This window comes from Microcaecilia unicolor, chromosome 11 (genome assembly GCF_901765095.1).
Source record: "Microcaecilia unicolor chromosome 11, aMicUni1.1, whole genome shotgun sequence".
NCBI classification, from domain to species: domain Eukaryota; kingdom Metazoa; phylum Chordata; class Amphibia; order Gymnophiona; family Siphonopidae; genus Microcaecilia; species Microcaecilia unicolor.
In genome coordinates, this window is record NC_044041.1 from 83346121 (window position 1) to 83367338 (window position 21218).

At 44.4% G+C, this 21218-nt stretch overlaps 1 protein-coding gene across 2 annotated transcripts; it reads right to left on the bottom strand.

The window, feature by feature from the left end:
- Window positions 1-532: 532 nt before the first annotated feature.
- On the bottom strand, window positions 533-21130 carry SIRT6 (sirtuin 6). Of its 2 annotated transcripts, XM_030219037.1 has the most exons (8): window positions 20978-21130; window positions 12587-12714; window positions 11253-11435; window positions 8657-8716; window positions 3347-3442; window positions 2907-2987; window positions 2232-2355; window positions 533-1947 (listed from the first exon to the last, which is right to left on the bottom strand). In XM_030219037.1, exons 1-8 carry the CDS (start codon window positions 21041-21043, stop codon window positions 1618-1620), a joined length of 1068 nt encoding a protein of 355 aa, XP_030074897.1. In that variant the 5' UTR covers window positions 21044-21130; the 3' UTR covers window positions 533-1617. The 2 variants fall into 2 exon arrangements, with proteins under 2 accessions (XP_030074897.1, XP_030074898.1); XM_030219038.1 differs by lacking the exon at window positions 12587-12714.
- Between the last annotated feature and the right edge of the window lie 88 nt (window positions 21131-21218).

Genomic DNA, 21218 nt, shown 5'->3' on the forward strand with positions numbered 1-21218 from the left:
TACAAACCCCAGCCACATCAAACCAACATCTCTGACAAACTCTACAGCTTCTCAGAGCTCATGATGCCCTGAGACGGGGGTGGGAGAGTGCCTCAGCACACACCACAGAAGGAAACAAAACACCCAGGAAGCAAAAATAAGGTAGATATGCTCACTTTTACTCTTCTGCCATTTTTCGTTTTCCGTTTCAACTGAGGCACACTTCCCAGGCACTCAAGACTCCGAGATATACAGAGAGGGGCTGAAGCACAGAATTGACCTCCAAAATGAAAAAAACTTCACAGGAAGAAAAAGGAACTGGGAGGTCGAGGGAGGAGGCAACTGGCCACCCTGGTTTTAGGACACAAGAGACCCCTCATTGGTCACAGCCCCCAACTGGCAGCCCAAGAAGAGGAGCCATAAAAGAGAGAAATAAAAGCAAAGAGCTGTACATATCTGGTGTAGTCTTTTTTGTTTGATTTTATCCAAGTCTTGTCTTATTTTACTTTTTCCCCCTCCCTCCCCACCACACACACACACACCTTTAAAAGGACTTACCAGACCAGCTGAAACTACACAGGCTCACCACATCCTCCACCTACTGGAGATTGAACTACTGGCTCTGAAAGGGACTGCACAGCTTACTTATAGGCTCTGCCAGAGGTTTGTGGTTCTCAGTTTCCACCTACAGGTGAGCATGCATAACCCATCTGTCTAGGCTGGTTTGGAGGAATGCCGAGGAAAGTTTTTATAACATTTCAGGAAAAGAAAATCTACACACCACAGTTCCCAGAGCAGAGCTGCATTTCTGGCAACTTTATTCTACACATTGCCCTGCTTCTTAGTTACTTCCTCCCACCAAAGCATATGAAGATTTGTGGGTTCCATGATTCAAGATCCAGAGCTGGAGGCGTAGGAGCCAACTTTCCACAACGATTGTGAATGCTAAACCCAATGGAAATGACCCCTTCCTCAACCGTCAAAGAGTTTGCTCAACATTGGGGGTGCTCAAGCACCCTCAGAGCTGGCTCCTATGACTGCAGCAACCAATGTTTCCAATTCATCCACATACATGAGTAGCCAGAACTGTCATTACCCTTTATTGATGTACGTATAACCTGTATCTTCAAGAGCAAGAAACCTCTTTCACAACAGTACTAGGCAGTTGTAGAAAAAAAAAACCCTACTAAAACACCTTTCACTGCCACTCAGCAAAGGACGCTAGATCAGTAGCTCTGCACCTAGTCAGTCTTTTTCAAGATTTTAACCATGCGCACACATGTGATAAATCAGCATACAACAGAGGCAGTTCATGCCATCTCTTGCATGCATATTTCCTGTGGATATATTGAAAATCAGACTGGCTGGGCGACTCCTGAGGACTGAGTTCAGCAGTACTGGGCTGGAAAGCTCCCACAATAGAAAGATGAATACACTGTAATAGAAGTTTTCAAATCTTTGAAATGCACTAAAGATACAAAACAAACAGAGGGTGTGAGTGTGTCAATACTGGTGGGGGAGAGGGTGGCAGTTGGAGGCCGGCTCCCAAGGAAGAGCAGAGACAAGACAGATATTCAGTATAAAAAAAATGGTGAAATAAAAAGAAAACATTTGTACAAATTCAAAGTTAACACTTGGTCAAACAAACGGAGGCTCCACTTTTGCTCTCTTGGTCTCCCCTGGGCCAAGGTCTGTGGTGGGATCCCACATCTCGCTGCACGATAGTCCTCCTGTGCCATTATGGTGCATGTGAGGTGAGGGTTCATCCTTAAGTAGGGGTTGAGAGTCAAGGTCCTCTTTAAAGTGTGGCTCCTGTTTTACAGGCTCTGAGCTCATCTCCTCCTCCTCTTCTTTTTTAGCTGTTAGCACGGGCCCCTTCCATTCTGGGATTTCCAGGTTCAGAGCCGCCATGAGTCTGGTCATGATATCATCAACGTAGCCATGAATTCTCAAGTCGGCGTGCTTATCCTGAGGATTAAGAGAGTAGAAGGAGAAGGAGTGATTACACAGATGAAAAGCTGCCATGCAGAACCCTTCCACACATCACTTCTTCCTTCCCTAGACAGGAATGGAAGGCACTTGAGACCAGGTACAGAGAAAGGGGTCGTGTAGGCCCTACAGCTTAAGAATGGTCTTTGCTTATATACTCAGACAGAGCAATGGGTGCTATATCCTGCCCTATGCATGAAGCACCCACAGCCATGTGTGCCATTTCTGCTAGAGTCATACCACCTGATATAAGCCTTACTCACGTGTTTGGTGACCTGCAAATTAATTATCACCAACTTCCCTCCTTTCTTTTTGGTGATGAGGGGCAGGTTACCACTCGGCTTTATCTGTAGGGAGGTGCCAAGGGTGATCGCCAAGTCAGCTTTCCTGTGGAAATAATAGCTTGAGAGTTTAAAAGTGAATCACAATACTACCAACAGACGTTACATCTCCCCTTACTCTCCCTATGCTTGGTTAGTGCAGTGGACAGGTGCCTATGTCCAAAATGCTAGAGACTGACTAACCAAACTGTAGTGAATCACTGGGTTCCTTGCACCACCCTCTCCTTCAAGTGAGAAATTAGCACCCTGGCACAGAAATACTGTGGAGCATAAGTATAAGATCCCAAATCATATTTCTCTCTCTGTCTTTCCCAAGCCTCCTCCCAGCCACCCTTCCCATCAGCCTATTTGCTTTCCTCCCTTGAACAGACACTAAAATTCCATTGGTCTGGTTCCCTGATTGCTTGGCAATTCAAGACTCCCTTACACTTCTTCCTTAGATGCAATACATAGCGGCCAACCGTATAAAGACAAGAGGCCAGAACTCCACATGCTGTACCTCTCTCAGATGTAACTGCAGAATGGGGGGGGGGGGGGGGGGAGATGAGGTGAGCTAGACCCGCTCCTGGGCTCAGGAGGAGGAAGAGCTAACAGTACCTGCAGGCTTCATCTGCCAGGTTCAGGTCCTGATCTGGCAGGGAATCCTCCCAGTCCAAAATGGTGTCCATTAACTTTCCTCTAAAAAGGACAGAGCACAGAATAGCGTTAAGGTTATTTAATAACATTGTACAGGCCTGCTGTCCAAGCAGAGCTCTTCCTGCCTTCACTTCCTTCATCTACTACCTCACACCTGCTTCTTTTCAGCACCTCCCCTAGGAATGCAATTAATAAGTCTCCCCTAGCAGACGGCAAATCACCTTCATCACTCCATTATGAAATCTCAGCGCGTCATTCTAACTTCTTTGATGCTCAATTTCACAATTACTTCAGTGAAATGGGCATATAACTGAGAAGCATGGGAAATGACCTCTGGTACATGCTTGCTGACTTTACCATCTGGCTCAGCCCAATAGCATCCATAACCCCTTTGCACATACCTACAGGCACGAAGGCCTCTGGATTTGGGGACGTCACAGAGTCTGCCAGTGGGTTTCAACCCCATGGTCCCCACCACGGTATCCCGTACATATTGCCTTTAACAAAGAGAGAGAGAGAGAGAGAGATTTTTTTTTTTTTTTTTAAGAGAAACAAGAAGCGGTTGGGACTGAATGGTATTCCAATGACAAATGCCCATGTCTGTCCTTTATATTTAGTCATTTTTATAATACAAATTAAAATTTCTTATAAAAAATCTGTGAGAACAAAAAGGTAATTTTAGATAGTATTATATTAACAAGCATCCACCTATTGGTGTTAGGCTCATGCAAACAGAGTTCTTAAAAACCAATAAAGCAGGCTCTGAGAAATTAAGATCGAGTCTATTTTTATTGTTGCCACTTATGCCTGCTTTTACCAGCTGTTAAGAAGTTTCCAGCTGTGCTTTCCTCTGCCCCCACTAATATCATTCCAGGCTGCTGTGCTTTCCTCTGCCCCCACTAATATCATTCCAGGCTGCTGTGCTTTCCTCTGTCTCCAATAACTCATTCCAGGCTCAGAACTTAGGAGGCCTGCCATGGGGAAATGGGTCCCTGCAGAAGGGGCTTATCCCTTTGTGAGCCATGCCAGAGTATTAGAAAATTGTTCAACTTCTCTGCAAAAAGCTGTCTGAGATGGATGTTTTTGTACTTATACACTGCAGAAGTATATTATTGTACTTTAAGATACTGATCTTCATTCAATCAAGTATTTATATACCTCTTAGACCTAAGCAGGTTACAGTTTCATTTTACAGGTACTGATCTGTCCCTAGTGGACACTCAATCTAAACAGTACGTTGTAATACTGTTGTATCTGGGGCAACGGAGGGTTAAGTGACCTACCCAGGGTCACAAGGAGCTGCAGAGGGAATTGAACCTGGTTTCCCAGGATCTCAACCCACTGTTGACCATCAGGCAGCAGCAGGAATTACCCAGTTCCCCAGATCCACAACCTACTGCACTAACCATTAGGCCACTCCTCCACTCGCTTGTTAAACTACTGTATTCTATTGCCATTCACTAATCTTGTTATTTTGCCACACTAGTGTTATGCTTATATACCACTCTCGAGAAGTGCAGAATATGAATTTACAATAGCACAGAAAATGGATGTATGCAAAAGACAAAATGATTTGGTCTTAAATTATATGCATGTCTTAATAAGAAAAATGATCTTCATTAGAAGCAGCACTTTGATCTCAACAGTTGAAAATATCGACTGTGACAAAACATTAAGGATAGAGCGGTTGGGGGGGGGGGGGGGGGGGAACAAGGAGAAATTAGGTCTTGCCTGAATTTTCTTTCCATTAGTCCTTCCCACTATTCCAGAACCTGTGGGATAGCTGTGTCCATCAGCCAACAGATGGAGGTAGAAAACTGAGCTGAGACATCTCTCTTGGCAACTCAGTATTTACATAGACAATCAAGAACAACAACCTTAAACAGTTCGATAACCTAACACGGTGATGGCGAACCTATGGCACGCGTGCCAGAGAGGGCACGCAGAGCCCTCTCTGTGGGCACGCGCGCCGCTGGTTGCCTCATCCCGTTCCAGCCCTCCCTCGCACCCACCCGGCGTCAAGCATTCCTTCGTCCCTCCCTCCCACCCGGCACCAGCCCGCCCGGCCTCACTCCCTCCCTCCCTCCGAGCAGAAAATTTAAGTCTTCCCTTGTCGCTGTTAAAGCCGTGTCAGTAGTAGCGGTGAAAGCGTGCTGCTGGTTTGGCGCGCCTTCAGTCTCTCAAACTCTGGTCCCGCCCTCATTTCCTGTAAGGGCGGGACCAGACTTTGAGAGACGGAAGGCTGAAGGCGCGCCGAACCAGCAGCACGCTTTCACTGCTACTACTGACGCGGCTTTAACAGCGACAAGGGAAGACTTAAATTTTCTGCTCGGAGGGAGGGAGGGAGGGATGAAGGAATGTGCCTGCTGCCGGGTGGGTGGGAGGTCGGCCTGGTGCCTGACACCTGGTGGGTGGGAGGTCGGCCTGGTGCTGGGTGGGAGGTCTGTCGGCCTGGTGCTAGGCGGGAGGTCTGGTGGGTGGGTGGGAGGCCTGGTGCTGGGTGGGAGGTAGGGAGGCTGGACATGGGTGGCTGGAGGGGAGGGCAGGGGAGAGAGGAGGGTTGCTGGACATGGATGGAGGGCAAGAAATGAAGAAGAAAGGAGGAAAGTAAAGAAATAAATGGAAAGGAAGCCCTGGAAACGGAGTTAAGAGAACAGATAGAGAGCAGCAGAATCAGTGACTAGGACCAATATGGATAGAAAAACAAAATCACCAGACAACAAAGGTAGAAAAAAATCATTTTATTTTCATTTTAGTGTTTGGAATATGTCCAATTTGAGAATTTACATCTGCTGTCTTATTTTGCACTGGGAATACTGGAGCTGTAACAACTTACAGAAATGATTTATAATGAAAGAAAATCATGTTATTTTTTTCTCCAATACTAGTATAATATTTTCAATGTCTGTTTATATGCGCCATGGCTGGTGTAAGGGGGTGTGGCTATCATAGGGGTGGAGTCATGTGGTACCCCCGCCCATGTGGTACCGGCACTTCGCGATAAATAATTAGATTTTGGGTTGCTGTTTGGGCACTCGGTCTCTGAAAGGTTCACCATCACTGACCTAACACTAACCAGACAAGCAAACATATGTGGACCTCTCTCATCTCTGGACAACTTGGAGTACTACAAGAGATAAGCGAGAAGTACCATGCAAGGTGGCAGTAGTTATTTGACCCATTACTTCGCACTGACTAAACATCTCACTGGAATAGTGGAAATGACTAATGGAAAGAAAATAATCAGGCAAGACCTAATTTCTCCTTCTATTATGTAACTTCCCACTAATCCAGAACCTGTGGGGTGTTTAAAAGCAATCCCTAGAGTGGGTGGGATCCTGGGCCACTGCCCTGAGGACTGAAGCCCCAAAACTGGCTTCCAAGTATGCCACAATGTCCACACTGTACTACTTGGCAAATGTATGCAGCATCAACCATGTCGCTGCCTTGTAAATAGCTGCCAGAGGCAGTAAATTAGTCTTCGCTCAGGATGTCACTGTACACCTTATACAATGAGCCTGCAAGGCCCGAGGAGCCTGCTTGCCTATAAGCAAATAAACAGATGTGATAGTCTCCCTTCAGCCATCTAGCAATTGTGGGCTTGGAAGCCATGAGGCTAAGCCTCTGTTTACCAAAAAGCACAGTCTAATCAATCTGTGAAACTCACTTGTGATTTCCAGATACCTAATGACGACTGTATGCTTCAAGGAAGAATAGTGAACCTCCTTGTCCACTCTGCCAACGGACGGAAGCTCCACAGATTAGTCGAGAAAAAATGCTGATACCACTTTCGGAAAAAAAGGAAGAACCGAGCACAGGGAACTCCTCCCCCCCCCCCCTCCAAAAACGGGAGACAGTGATCCTGATAAGAGAGCCTGAAGCTCTGAAACCTCTACGTGCTGATGAAACAGCCACCAAGAACTCTGTGTTTAGCATAAGGTCTTTCAAGGCGGCCTTCCAAAGTGGCTCAAAAGGATGCTTCTGAAAAGCCAGAAGGATTAAATTAAAGGTTCCATTCTGGACAGGGTGTACAAAACGAAGGCTGCAAGTGGCCCGCTCCCTGCAAGAATTGAATGATATCTGGGTGAGCTGCAAGAGATGTCTTCTGTAGTCGGCCCCTGAAACAGGCCAAAGCCGCAGCCTGAACTTTTACAGAATCCAACGCCAATCCTTAAGACATACCTGGAGAAACACTAGCATGTGCACAATCTGAGTACTAGTCCATGCTCAGAACACCAGCCCTTGAAAGTATATGGATGTAGAGCGTTTCCAAGCTGGAAGCAAAGTAGCAATGACCAAACCAAAATAACCTTTTCATCTCAACCAAGCCCTTTCAGTGGCCAAGCCGCAAGACAAAGGGGCATGGATCCTCCATGAGCACCGGACCTTGCTTCAGTAGGCCGTGTACCTGCGAAAGACGGAGAGGTTCCCTGTCCAGCAGTTGAATCAAGGTTGTGTACCATGGCTTCTGCAGCCAATCCCCCCCCCCCCAAAAAAAAAAAAAAAGTGGTTCTGAGTCACACTTTAGTCGAACTTATCACTGCCGGCTACTCCCCTGAAGCTCACAGTCTCCACAATCCTATATAAAAAAAATGGTTGTGCTGGAACATGGGAGGGAAGAAGTAAATTCACAGGGTACCACAGATGGGTATCTGAAAACCTCCAGATATGACTCTGCAGTCTCAAGCTACCCACAAAGCTACTGGGAACCAGCTGACCAAATGGACCAGGAGCAAATCACTCAGAACCAGAGTCTAAAAAGTGTGCCACCTACTGGAGATAGAGGAGCTGGACTAGATACCAAGAGAGCTGTCTCAGCTCAGTTTTCAGTTCTCTATCTTCACCTGCTGGTTGATTGACAACTCTCTCACAGGTTCTGGAATAGTAGGAAGCTATTTATTTATTAGGATTTATTTACCGCCTTTTTGAAGGAATTCACTCAAGGCGGTGTACAGTAAGAATAGACATAAGCAGTAGGCAATTAGAGCAGTAAACATATTTGAACAATACAAAGTATGGCATGGTATACTACTTGCAATGACAACACAATATGTACTAGAACATTATAATTGGTAGTAAAGGGTAAGGCAAAGTTGTAGCATATAGATGAGTAAGGAAGTAGGAAGAATTAGAAAGTAAGGTGATTGATTTGAAGGAAGTTGCACGCGAGGTCAGAGATGGTTAAATATCTCAGCTAGGGTAGGAGTGGATAAACATGTAATAGAAAATGCTATGTAATGGAAGGGTACGTTTATTGCTGCAGAGTTCCAATCCAATGAGCAAGCAGACAAAGCTGAACTGCTTCTTTAAAAATATACCATTTTAAATCAGTAAAACCAGAAGCCTTTCCTCCGATGTGTCCTGCCTGCACAGAAAAAGGAAGTTGCTTCAGAGGGGGCAGGACACATCAGAGGAAAGGCTCTGACTCAGGCCACAAGCAGCGTATTACTGCTGCTGCCATCGGCAACCCCTGAAAACAGAGACATTTTAAGGTAGACTGGGGGGATGGGGGGGGAAGAAGAGCTGCAAAGGAGCCTTTGCTTTCACACAGGTCAGAACAGTTTGGGCTATTTTCAGTCCCAAAACCATCCTCAACTTACACAGGACTATTACAGTACTCAAATCCTGCTATAATTCTGTTTGAGATTCCCTGTTGATTTCCTTTTATGGATGGCAGAGGAAGGGAGCAGGAAGCACAACCCATCACTTACTTTCCACACTTCATACATTCCTCCACAAACATGTTCCCGTGCAGCTCGGCTAGCCTGTCCCTGCAAGAAGAGACATGAAAGGCATGGTGAGACTCTAGACATAGCATCCTACGAGTTGTCAAGCAAAGGAAGCATGCAATTGACCAAGAACTCTTCCCCCTCCCCCCACACCTCAAGGTCTGGTACACTCCAAAAAGATTTCAGTCCTCACTCAAAGGGTAACCAATTACTGGAATCCCAGGAGTATAAGGTTGGAATTCAATTGAAAAATGCTCAAGATTAAACTTGTGAAATAAGCAGATGAGGATAGATTATACATTCAAAGTACCACTATGTGTAGCAGATACCAAGCTGCATTAGGAAGAACACTGAACCTAAACACATTTTCAGTCCAAATATTTCGGCCCGATTCAGATATTTACAAAAAAAAAAAAGAATTTAAGAACCATGAATAGCTGAAGTCAGTGAAAGAAAATAGGAAAAGATAACTTACTCAAAATGCTTGAATCTTTTATTTAATTTGTCATGACGGGGGGAAACCACACAGCAGATCTCTCGTATGCAAGGACACAAATCAAGATAAAGAACCAAAAGAAGTGCCATACCAAAGGGGCAGAATCCTTCAGAGTCTACCTCAACAAACTTTAATTTCAAACAAGCTGAAGTCCACACAAGGTACTTCTGATACACTAGACGGACTGGTTGGCATTAATTGGCTGTAGAAAGGAATCAATACAGGTGTTATTAGCAACCACTGCTGCCCTTTGCTGAGGGTTTGCTTCCATTTGGGATTTTAACTGTTGATGCCCTGGAGTCCTAAAAATCTTCTATAGCATCCACATCACCAAGATGTTTTATGGGGCATTTTTCTGGCCTAGAAAGTTTTTCAGTCAGGGCTGTGAGTTCTTTTAGGCCCACTGCAGCAAGCTCTTTGTGAAGGTCGGATAATCGAGACTGTACTGTATTATGATTTGTGCCTTACTGCTGTGGCCTCCTTTTCACACTGTTTTGCAGTAAAGGAACATTCACTATTATAATTGTTCCAAGATCTGGCACACAGCCGACATGGCATAGAGGAATTCCACCCAAGAGTGGATGTCCTTCTCGAAGTTCTGAAATTTTATAGATGCTTCCCAAACTTTTATCCAATAAAATCTCATTAACACTTAAAAATTCATAGTAGACCCTACTCCCCTCCCTTATCAGCTTCCCCCTTCCCTCACATCCAAAGCAAGAAGGAAGCAGTAGTGGCAACAGGAGCAGCAGTCAGCATAGAGCCCTGTGTGTCAGTCTGATCAGTCCCCAGTACCAGTCTAAAAGGAAGTCCCACAGAGGCAGAGGGGGTGAGGCCTGTCAATTTCCTGGAGCCCACGAGTGGGTGAAAAGGTTTCAGTGGCGACTAAGAGGGAGCAGCCCTGTTTCTGTGACCCAGGTCCATTGATGTTACCATGATATACTCCATTCTTTAGATAAATCTTTGGTGCCACTACTGCTGAGGGTGTGTAAGCCAAGCTCCATTTTATTAGCAATGCAATCCAAACAGCAACCTGAACTCCAGAAAAATCCAAGGTAAAACACAGGCCTGCCACTGGCCAGTCTTTGTTCACAAGAATAGGATACCAATAAGGAGGAAGAAGGCACCATGGAAACAAGTAATCCTGCATGGATGCTCTCCGAGGGAACATGTGATGCCATTACCATGATGGAAAAACCACAAAAGTGGAGAAACTGGATCCACTACGGGAGGAAAAGTAAAAAAAAAAAAAAAAAAAAAAAGAAGTAGCGTGATCAACACGACACTTCCAAAAACAACAGGGAGGTGAGTGGTAAAAAGTGATTACTAATAAAAAAATCTCAAAAGAGTCGAGTTTCGGCGAACGCCTGCCTCAGGAGTCTGTATATTGTATAAGTCAAATCACTGAAGCTACATGGACATGAAAACTAAATCAAGCCTTTATAAAGACTAGTGATAGGTGGAGTATGCCGAGCACTGAGCAGAAATAAATCAATGAAACTGAAGGAAAAAAACAAACACAAACTGTGTCAAACAGTAGAGTGCTGTGACCATTTGGTTTTCATGTCCACATAGCTTCAATGATTCGGCTTATACAATATACAGACTCCTGAGGCAGACGTTCGCCGAAACATGGCTCCGTGTCAAATCTTTTTTATTAATAATCACTTTTTTACCACTCATCTCCATGGTGTTTCTGGAAGTGTCATGTTGATCACACTACTTTATACCATCATCATCACAACAGCTTTAAACACTTCCTGACCACTCCCCCCCTCCTGGGTGTCCTCCCTCCCTGCTTCCCCAACAAGCTTCTGCCTCACAGCAAAGGTAATGACATTTCTTGAGTGGGTTATAATTCTTGTTTTAAATGGCAGAAAAAAAAGACCCCATGTGACACTTGAAAAGGGATTTTCTGAAATTCTCACCATGCAGCTCTACTATACAATCAACAACTAACATTTTCTCATACTTTCAACTTTTGCAGGTTTTACTTGACATTAATCAAGAGACTGCAAAGAAGGTATCAGCCAGGAATCATTTGCTTCTGGTTGGTAAGAAAAAGGGAGTGAGGCACTGTACCGTGGGAAGCCGGATCGTACGTGCAACCCATCCACATTCTGGCTGATGAGGAACTTCAGGATCCCGACCCTCTGAAGCTGCAGCAGTGCCATGTGTGTCCTTGAGGGCCGGGCATTCTCAAAGGTCGTATCAAACTTGGGGTGCAGCCCCTTCTCCTCCATTGTCCACACCCCATTTGGGCCCCTGGAGCAAAGCAGCAACAACATTAATACCACAAAATCCCCCATTAAACCATCAAAACATCAATCAACCTTTCTACAAAGTCACTACAAAATTACCGTGTGTATGTTAACCAAGCATTCCATCTGCTATGTCTGAAGGGAACAATGCAACAAATGCCAACCTTCTCCATTTGAATGAACTACAGCACACATGGTTACAATTTCTTGCAGTGAAAGTGTTAAAGTTGCTCAGAGCTAAGATGAGTGAAAAACAGCACTAGAACTCAAAACCTTTTTTGCAGAAATCTGTATTCAGAATACTTTAGCAACATTATATTTTTTCTCAGTTGGTCTATTTTTTTTTAAACTTGTTTCTTTATCAAAACATTTGCTGTTCATAAAGTAAACAGAATACCCAAGCAGCTGGGTCAGGGAGAGTTGCTTAAATCTCAAGAAAGACTAGACTCAACATTACAAGACCAAGCTTACCTGTTCTTTGCTTACAATCTGTAACTCCTTTTAAGCTCGTGGTCTTCACTCCCAGGCCTTGAGGGCTGCCAATAGGCCAGGTTTTCAGAATAAAATCTAATGAATATGCATGAGAGAGGATCTGCATGCATATGATTATTATTGTTTTACAACTCTTTCTCATCCAGTCATCAGGGTTATTCTGAAAACCTGGCCCACTGGTGGCCTTTGAGAACAGGGGGTGAAGACTGAGGTGTTACGGTGTCTAATTTTAAAGCAGCTTAATGATTCCCATGGTTAAAATAGCACCTTGTACGCATTTATCTGTAGTCTTTCATGTGGCCTCCATTTTAATCTGGCTCGTGCTTTCACAGTAGCAGCTCAAGAAGATTTACATGTAGATTTGCGAGTATTTCTTGGGTCTACATCAGTAGCTCACAACCCAGTCAGTCAGGTTTTCAGGAGTGCACACAAACCTCTCATGATTATTCATTGTGGATATCCTGAATATCCTGAAAACCTGACAAGCCTGTGACCGAAGGACTAGGTGAGTGGGTGTACTATATAATATATAAATATATCTCATATATAAATATATCTCACACATACATACTATGCTGGCTGGGAAGGTATAATGCAAGCACACTATTTTCTTCCAACGATGACAAATGTCATCCAGCGACATCCACCCACAGCAGCTCTCACCTAAAATCTGGTATCCCTGAAGCCGTGCTGATTCCAGCCCCTGTGTGAACCACCACATAAGAAGAATTTCGGATCAGCTCAGCCAACTTGTGCACTTTCCTCTCTATCTCTTCTTGGGGATCAAAAATCTGGGGTCAGAGAAAGAAGGGGGTCAGAGACTTTCACAAGACCATCATTTAAAACACCCATCCCATTACAGAGCCACAAGCCAGCATGACACTACCTCCTGTTAACAAGCGTTTATCGTAGCACCCACGGACCACTTAGACATGAAAGCCCTTCACAGCCATTTTCACACAAAGGTTTTATACTGGGGTTAAATAAAAGCCAGGCATAGGAGCACAGTAATATTGCAGATGATGGCTCATTGGGCCCCGATCAAAAAACTCTGGTGCTTCATGGAACGGCACTAGAGTTTACCACCCCAACAGTGCCTGAAAATAACTCCCTCATTCTGAAAGCTAAAGTATGCAAACGATATGCATGCTAGCTTCGATCATGAGAGAGCAAAGTGGGCAGATGGCAGCTGGCGAATGCACAGAAGAGATGTGCATCAAGCACAGTTCTTCAGCACATGCCCAGAACACCAGAGAGTGGGAGGGGAGGAAGAGCGTGCAACTCCTGTATGTATGCCCCTGGGGGAGCCTGTGCTGATGTCTCAGGATGGTCATGCCGGAGCTGTTTTAAGACAGATGCAGGGATGAAGCAGTTAGTTCAAAGGAACGGTCTGCATGAAATGAGGGGGCTTCTAATACTTAGTTCATTGAGCAAAGTGTTTACAGTGTTCCCTTTAGAGCAAGTTTGGTAGGGAAAAGGGTCTACTGCATACCTTATAATGTTTGGAGCCTTCTCCAATATATCAACAGCGACAAGTACACAAAGCTCAACAAGTAAGGACAGCCCCAATTCCAGAAGCTGCTGAAGGCTTCACTTCTTCAGGAAACCCTAACGCCAGCTCCGAGCTGGCGTAGGGTTTCCCATGGTAAGGGCACCTAACTTTGCTGCACTTTTCTCTGAGAATACCTAATTACCCCATTTTCATCTCATTTGCATGCCCACTGCACTACCGATTGGCACCAGTCGTGGGGGCCTTTGAGCATCCTGTGCTGGCAAATGAAAGCACTAGAACAGCGCTTATGGCCTCTAGCGCCCGCGTTTGCCTCCGATCATCAGCCTGCAAATCTGTAATTCCAGTGCATGTCACCAAGGATATACCACAACCACCAGATCTTACTCTTTCTCCAAGACAGCAATTTAGGCAGCTGGTGGACACATCATGGTGAACTGGTTTTTTGTTTTGTTTTAATGAGTTTATATTGTATTTGATGCATTTTATTTTTGCAATGCTTTATGTACGTACGTTTGATTTGTACACCGCTCTGGATAAGGGTGGTACATAAATGGTAATAAATGAAAAATTAAATGAAGATAGTTCTGCACAGCATGTGCAAAATGTATTTATAAAAGAGTAACCATGGCTATGAATTACATCCAACTGTGCCATACAACAAAGGCAAACTGGTCAGATGCTATACCTCATTTGCCATAATTAGTGACCAATGAAGCCTTTTGAGCAATGAGGAGACAAGAAGGAAAGAGGCTGAGAGAGAGGGACAATCAGGAAGAGGACAAGAGAAAGGATCAGAAATGGAACTGTACAAGAATCCACCCACCTCCTCTCTTTGCAATGTTTAAAATATATTTAAATTATCAAGTGTAAGTATGGTAATGTTGTTCTAGCATACTGTGATTTCTCTAGCTTTCTGGAGCCTTTTTTGGAAAGGAAGTTTATTAAATTCTATAATCAGATATTCAAAAAAAATTACAATTAAAAAGAGCAAAGGAAAAGAGAAACAGAAGCTATGAGGGGGAATCAACTTCTTTATGCAGCTAGTTTAAGTTGTGTGACTGGCTATACCGTCCTAGTTCATAGCGCTCAGGTCTATTAAAACCCCTGGTACCCCCCCCCCCCCCCACCAAATATCTGCTCTGACCTTCTCAATAATAGGCTTCCTCTAGCCTTCCACAGCACCTTTCAGAGAGGTCAATAGAGACTTGAAAGCACAAATAAAGCTATAGGAGCATATCAAAGCTCTTAAGAATTACCATACTGAGTCAGACCCAAGGTCCATTAAGCACAGTAGCCCGTTTCTAACAGTGGCCAATCCAAGTCACAAATACCTGACAGGATCCCAAAAAGTAGACAGTTTCCATGCTACACACCCTCAGGAATATGCACTGGCTTTCCCTAGGTCTACTTTAATAAAGGTTTATGAACTTTCCTTCCAGGAGTTTGTCCAATACACAGCTATATTAATGGGTTTTATCACATCCTCTGGCAATGAGTTCCAGTGCTTAACTACGTATCAAATGAAAATTATTTTCTCCTATTGTTTTAAATGAAGTTGCAAAGTATTACATTGTGTGTCTCCTAGTCTTTGTACAAATATATCAGCCACTTTGTGTCTTATTAATTTAACAATGACCTATGTCTTCTGCTATGTTGTACAAGTTACATTTTTAATGTCATTTAACAGATTAATCAATGTATTTCATATTACTTTATCTTAAGCATTTATTAGCCATTTTGAGTTATTTGTTTTTTATTACATGCTTTTACTAGCCATTGTACTCCGCTTATCTTATATGTTACTACACTAGCCCTTCGTCATTTTTTAAAAATCATTATCCACTTTTTTTGGTTTAATTACTATTTAACTGTTTAAATCCGTTATATATGTTTTTAATCTAATGTTTTGTTTATGTTTTATAAATGTTTTACTTCTATATAGACTCCTGAAGAAGGCACTTATAGTGTTGAAACAGGGTACCTTGTAGAGTCTTCAATAAATTGAATTTCTGGAATTTGACTCTGTCCAGTTTGTCTTCGAAGAGCATAGCCACTCCTTTTTTGCTCCTGAAAATACCTTGGGAAATGCACATTTCAGGACGTTTGATTAATTTGGAACTATTCTGGCGAGCACTCTCTTGCCATTTTGAATCCTTAAACTCTGACTGCACTATAACAATAGAAGAATGAAAGCACATTACAGAATCAAAAAGCACCTTTAACTGAACGCCCAGTAAGTCACAAATTTAATACACCTTGGTTTAATGATAATCTACTTACTTCTAAAAAAAGAAGGTCTTAGTTTAGAAAGGAACCAGAAAAAGTTAAATGACAATGATTCTAGAGTTAGGTGGAAATTAAGGTCCAACTTAGAGGAAAGGAAATCTTACTACTCAGAATTATAAACAGACTTGATAAAAAAAAAAAAAAAAAAAAAAAAAAAAAAAATATATATATATATATATATATATATATATATATATATATATTTTTTTTTTTTTTTTCCAGGCGGTTAATAAATTAACTCATATTAAGGATTTGAAAGTTAATAGTCACATTTTTAATGAACCTTCCAGATTTGATTTAGCTAAATTAGAAGATAACTAGCTTAATACAATTAATCAAACAAACAAACAAACAAACAAACAAACAAACAAACAAACAAACAGAGAAGAGGGACTCAATGGTGCAATGCAGAATGGAATACAAAGAGAAAGCACATGGGCCTCAGGAATCAGTGTGGCGAGCAATCAGTGTGGTGAGCTGTTTACTACTACTACTACTACTTAGCATTTCTATAGCGCTGCCAGGGTTACGCAGCGCTGTACAAGTTTAAACACAGGGAGGGACAGTCCCTGCTCAAGAGAGCTTACAATCTAACGGTAACAGACTACGTAGTCAGTGTAGGTAACAGGAATGGGGAAGGTGGTTAGGCGCCAAAAGCAAGGGAGAAGAGATGGGCCTTGAGTAAGGACTTGAAGATGGGCAGGGAGGGCGCTTGGCGTATGGGCTCAGGAAGTCTGTTCCAGGCATAAGGTGCTGCGAGGCAGAAGGGGCGGAGTCTGGAGTTAGCGGTGGTGGAGAAGGGTACAGATAGGAGTGATTTGTCCTGAGAGCGGAGGTTACGGGTGGGAACATACGGGGAGAGGGTAGAGAGGTAATGGGGGGCAGCAGATTGAGTGCACTTGAAGGTCAATAGGAGAAGCTTGAACTGTATACGGTAGTGGATTGGGAGCCAGTGAAGCGACTTGAGGAGAGGGGTGATATGAGAGTATCGGTTCACGCGGTAGATAAGACGTGCGACGGAATTTTGGACAGATTGAAGGGGGGATAGGTGGCTAAGCGGGAGGCCAGCGAGGAGAAGGTTGCAATAGTCAAGACGAGAGGTAACGAGCGAGTGGACGAGGGTTCGGGTGGTCTGTTCAGAGAGGAATGGGCGAATTTTGCTAATATTATAGAGGAAGAAGCGACAGGTCTTAGCTGTCTGCTGGATATGGGCAGAGAAGAAGAGGGAGGAATCGAAGATGACTCCGAGATTGCGTGCTGAAGAGACGGGGAGGATGAGGGTGTTGTCAACAGAGACGGAAAGTGGGGGAAGAGGAGAAGAGGGTTTGGGTGGAAAGATAAGGAGCTCAGTCTTTGCCACGTTCAATTTCAGATGCCGGTTGGACATCCAGGCAGCGATGTCGGAAAGGCAGGCCGAAACTTTGGCCTGGGTTTCGACTGTGATGTCGGGAGTGGAGAGGTAAAGCTGGGTGTCATCGGCATAGAGATGGTACTGGAAACCATGTGATGAGATCAACGAGCCTAGGGAAGAGGTGTATATTGAGAAGAGAAGTGGTCCAAGGACAGATCCTTGAGGAACCCCAACAGAGAGCGGGACGGGGGTGGAAGAGGAGCCATTAAAAGATACTCTGAAGGTGCGTTGGGAAAGATACGAGGAGAACCAGGAGAGGACGGAGCCCTGGAACCCAAATGAGGACAGTGTGTCAAGAAGTAAATTATGATTGACGGTATCAAAGGCGGCGGATAGGTCGAGGAGGATGAGGATGGAATAATGGCCTTTGGATTTGGCGAGGAACAGGTCATTGCAGACTTTAGAGAGTGCTGTTTCTGTCTAGTGGGCGAAAGCCAGATTGAAGCGGGTCGAGGACAGCCTGAGAGGAGAGGAAGTCAAGGCAACGGCTGTGGACAGCACGTTCAAGTAATTTGGAGAGGAAGGGTAGAAGAGAGATGGGGCGGTAGTTGGAGGGACAGGTGGGGTCAAGTGATGGTTTTTTGAGAAGTGGTGTGACTACAGCGTGCTTGAAGGTGTCAGGGACAGTAGCAGTGGAGAGAGAGAGAGGTTGAGGATGTGACAAATTGATGGGTTAACTGTAGGAGAGATGTTGGTAAGCAGATAGGTGGGAATGGGATCTGAGGAACAGGTGGTGCACTTAGAGGAAGAAAGAAGGCGAGCAGTTTCCTCTTCGGTGATCTCAGGGAAGGAGGAAAAGGAGGCCGGGTTAGGTTGGTTGAGGGAGTGGTTTAAGAAGTCACAGGGAGGAAAAGGCTTGGAAGTGAATTCAAGGCTAATCTTCTGCACTTTATCGCGGAAGTGGTCAGCTAGTGTTTGAGGAGAGAGTGAGGGGGGTGGGTGGGAGCGGAGGGTACTTTAAGTAGGGAGTTGAGGGAGGCGACGAGGGTTGGAGCCAAGAGAATTGGTTAATTGAGAATAATATTCCTGTTTGGCAAGGAATAGGGAGGACTGGAAGGAGGATAGCATGAATTTGTAATGGGTGAAGTCTGATAGGGTGCGAGATTTCCTCCAGAGTCGTTCAGCAGATCGGGTGCAGGAGCGAAGGTAACGGATGCAAGGGGTTAACCAGGGCTGAGGATTAGTGCGCTTAGTGGGGCGAGAGACAGATGGTGCTAGGGTATCCAGAGCAGTGGAGAGAGTTTCATTGTAGGTAGAGACAGCCGTGTCGACAGATTCAGAAGATGAGATGGAAGGGAAGAGATTGGAGATGTGAGAGGATAGGGTAGGGGGGTCGACAGCTTGGAGATTCCTGAAGGCCGTGGTTATAGTTGGGCGAGGTTGAGGGGGAGGGTGATGAAGTGTGAGGGTGATTAGGTGATGATCTGAGATAGGAAGGACTGAGGTGCAGAAATTGGAAGGTGAGCAGGAAGAGAAGAGAACGAGGTCGAGACAATGGCCATCACGGTGAGTAGGGGTGGTAGAGCATAGTCGGAGGTTAAAGGAGGATATCAGAGTGAGGAATTTAGAAGCGTAGGAGTTGGATGGGTTGTCAACGTGAATGTTAAAATCACCAAGAATGAGGGATGTAGATGCGGGATCAAGAAAGACGGTGAGCCAAGCGTCGAAGTCAGTAAGGAATGAAGAGAGGGGCTTGTCAGGGGGGCGGTAGATGACTGCAACTCTGAGTGGTAATGGGTAGAATAGCCAGATGGAGTGAGCTTCGAAGGACGAGAAGCAGTGTTTAGGCAAACACCTGGCTCAGGAGATAGCTGTCATTGATATTTCAAGAGGTTCAATGAATGTATTCCAATATTTATCCAAAAGAAAGTGAACTGAGGTATTAAAACCCTTAGGCGCTCTAACAAACTGGATAACAAAGAACCAAAATTTTATGGAATGACACCTACAAATCTGCTGTATATTGCAAGACTACCTATGAAGGTCTCAGCCACTGTGGTAGTGGAGACAGCTGGGGCGAGAGAGACCATGAATCGTTTTTGCCTTAGTCAGGCCATTAAAGTTTAAACCACCAAGACGCCAAAGGTAGGCCGAGGGGGGAAGATGACTGATGAGTGGCTCTGGGAGGGGAGGAAGATAGGCTATGTGCAGCGGAGGCTATTTGCGGTGGTGGAAGAACAAGGCCTGGTCAGTTTCTACCAAACAGAGCGGCCAAATTTGGTTGCAGATTTGGTCGGGCTTCAGTACAAGATATTATATTGTATTGTCTGTGAAGACAATTAGTTCCTTTCCCTGGGCAGAGACTCTTAGGGACCCTTTTAACAAGGGCAGAAGGGCTACCACCAGCTTGGCAAATTAGCCCTACTGCTGGGAGCAGTTCCAGTTTTCCCGTGTGCCATTTCTGGCGCTAGAAAATACCTAGCGCCAGGGGTGTGCCCAGCGGTAATTGGGCAGCACTGCATACTGGCCGATTACTGCTAGAGTTCTCACCTCCTCCTAAACAGGAGGCAGTAAGGGCTCCAGTAGTAAACAGCATAGAAGAAATGTTTGCTTGGTCTTTTTCTGTACTTGGTTCCCTCTCTTTGTCGCACTTTAATTACCACACTTAATTACTGTTTTTTTTTTTTTTTTTTTTTTTACAGGCCTTTTTACTGACTGCGGTAAAAAAAGGTGGCCTCAGTGCACAGCAATCCCACATGTTGATACCACCACAGCCCACCTTTACCACCATTTGGTAAAAGGGCCCAATAATGTGGAACTTAGCATTGTCTGGCTATAGTTTGGGTTGTTCTTCTTTTTATATACTTGTCCACATTAAAAAAATTCCATCTGTCATTTGGAAGCCCAACCTTCCAGTCTCACAAGGTCTACAATGTCTCACAATCTACATATGATTTAACAACTTTGAATGAATCTGTATCATCTGTAAATTCGATCATTTTACTTGTTATAAATTTTCAAAAGCACCAGTTCCAGTACAGATCCCTGTAGTACTCCACTATTCACCATCCTCTATTAAAAAAACCAACAAAGCTAGCCATTTTTAACCCTATGCTGTTTTCTATCTCTTAATCAGTTCCCAGTCACAACATGGCATAGGGTCCTACTCAAGGCTTTTTCATTTCCTCCAAGCGTCTCTCAGGGTCCTTTATAAACACTTTCTGAAATTTCAGAGCCATTATATCAACTGACTCTCCTTTATCCACATGTTTTTGAATAAATGAATGAACATGTGGATGACTGGTGAGGCAAGTCTTTCCTCAACTCAATCCATACTGATTTTGTCCCATGTCTGTGTGCTCAGAAAAAGGTACATGTATTTTACTAAGGAAGGATTAGGCTGCAATTCATGTTTAAAGCCATGATCATGATTTAGATCCCTTAAACAGCAACCCATCTTTTCCCTACCTTCTTTATCTTCTCTCTCCATTACTAAGCTCTATTCCTTATCTTTTTTCTCTCTCCTTCCAATGGTCCTATTCCCTTTCTCCAGTGGGCCTCTTCATCCTTTTCCCAAGTTCCTGTGGGCCATCAGTTCCATCCCTCCTCTTTAACACAGTCTCCAATTCATCTCACCACAACAGCTCTACTCCCTTTCGCCTCTGTCCCAGGCAGGACCCCATGTATCTCTTTTCCACCCCACGCAGGACCTTCCTCTTTCTCTCGTTATGCTTTTTCATTGCATTTTAAACAGAGCTCCAGACTCCACTTTCCCTCTGCTCAGCTCGATCGTCTCTATGGAACGGACACCCAATACCGTAATTGTGGGCACGGACCAAAAGCTTCCAATAAACATTATTAAAAGGTCCAACAACCCCTGCAAAAACCCCAGCACACCCCTCACCTCCGGCAGGCCACATATCCCCTTGTCCGGGTACGAAGATAGCCCCGCCGCATAATTCACCGACATCCCGATTCCACCCAGTAGAGCTAATCGCGCTCCGCTCCCCCACCTACTTTTTATCAATAAAGATTCGATTGTTTGGGGACCCCCAACCAAAGAAAAGGACGGGAGCAAGGGTGGAAACTCGTATTCTAATTGGCTGTTTCAATGTTTTGAGGCGTGCTAACGTGAACAGCGAGAT

Excerpts from the sequence above, each read along its gene's own strand:
- SIRT6 (XM_030219037.1), bottom strand. The coding sequence starts at position 21,043 with ATGTCGGTGAATTATGCGGCGGGGCTATCTTCGTACCCGGACAAGGGG. Across the intron at positions 11,436-12,586 it reads TCAGGGATACCAGATTTTAG|GGGCCCAAATGGGGTGTGGA; the intron begins GTGAGAGCTGCT and ends GCTTTGCTCCAG. Across the intron at positions 1,948-2,231 it reads ATTTGCAGGTCACCAAACAC|GATAAGCACGCCGACTTGAG; the intron begins GTGAGTAAGGCT and ends CTTAATCCTCAG.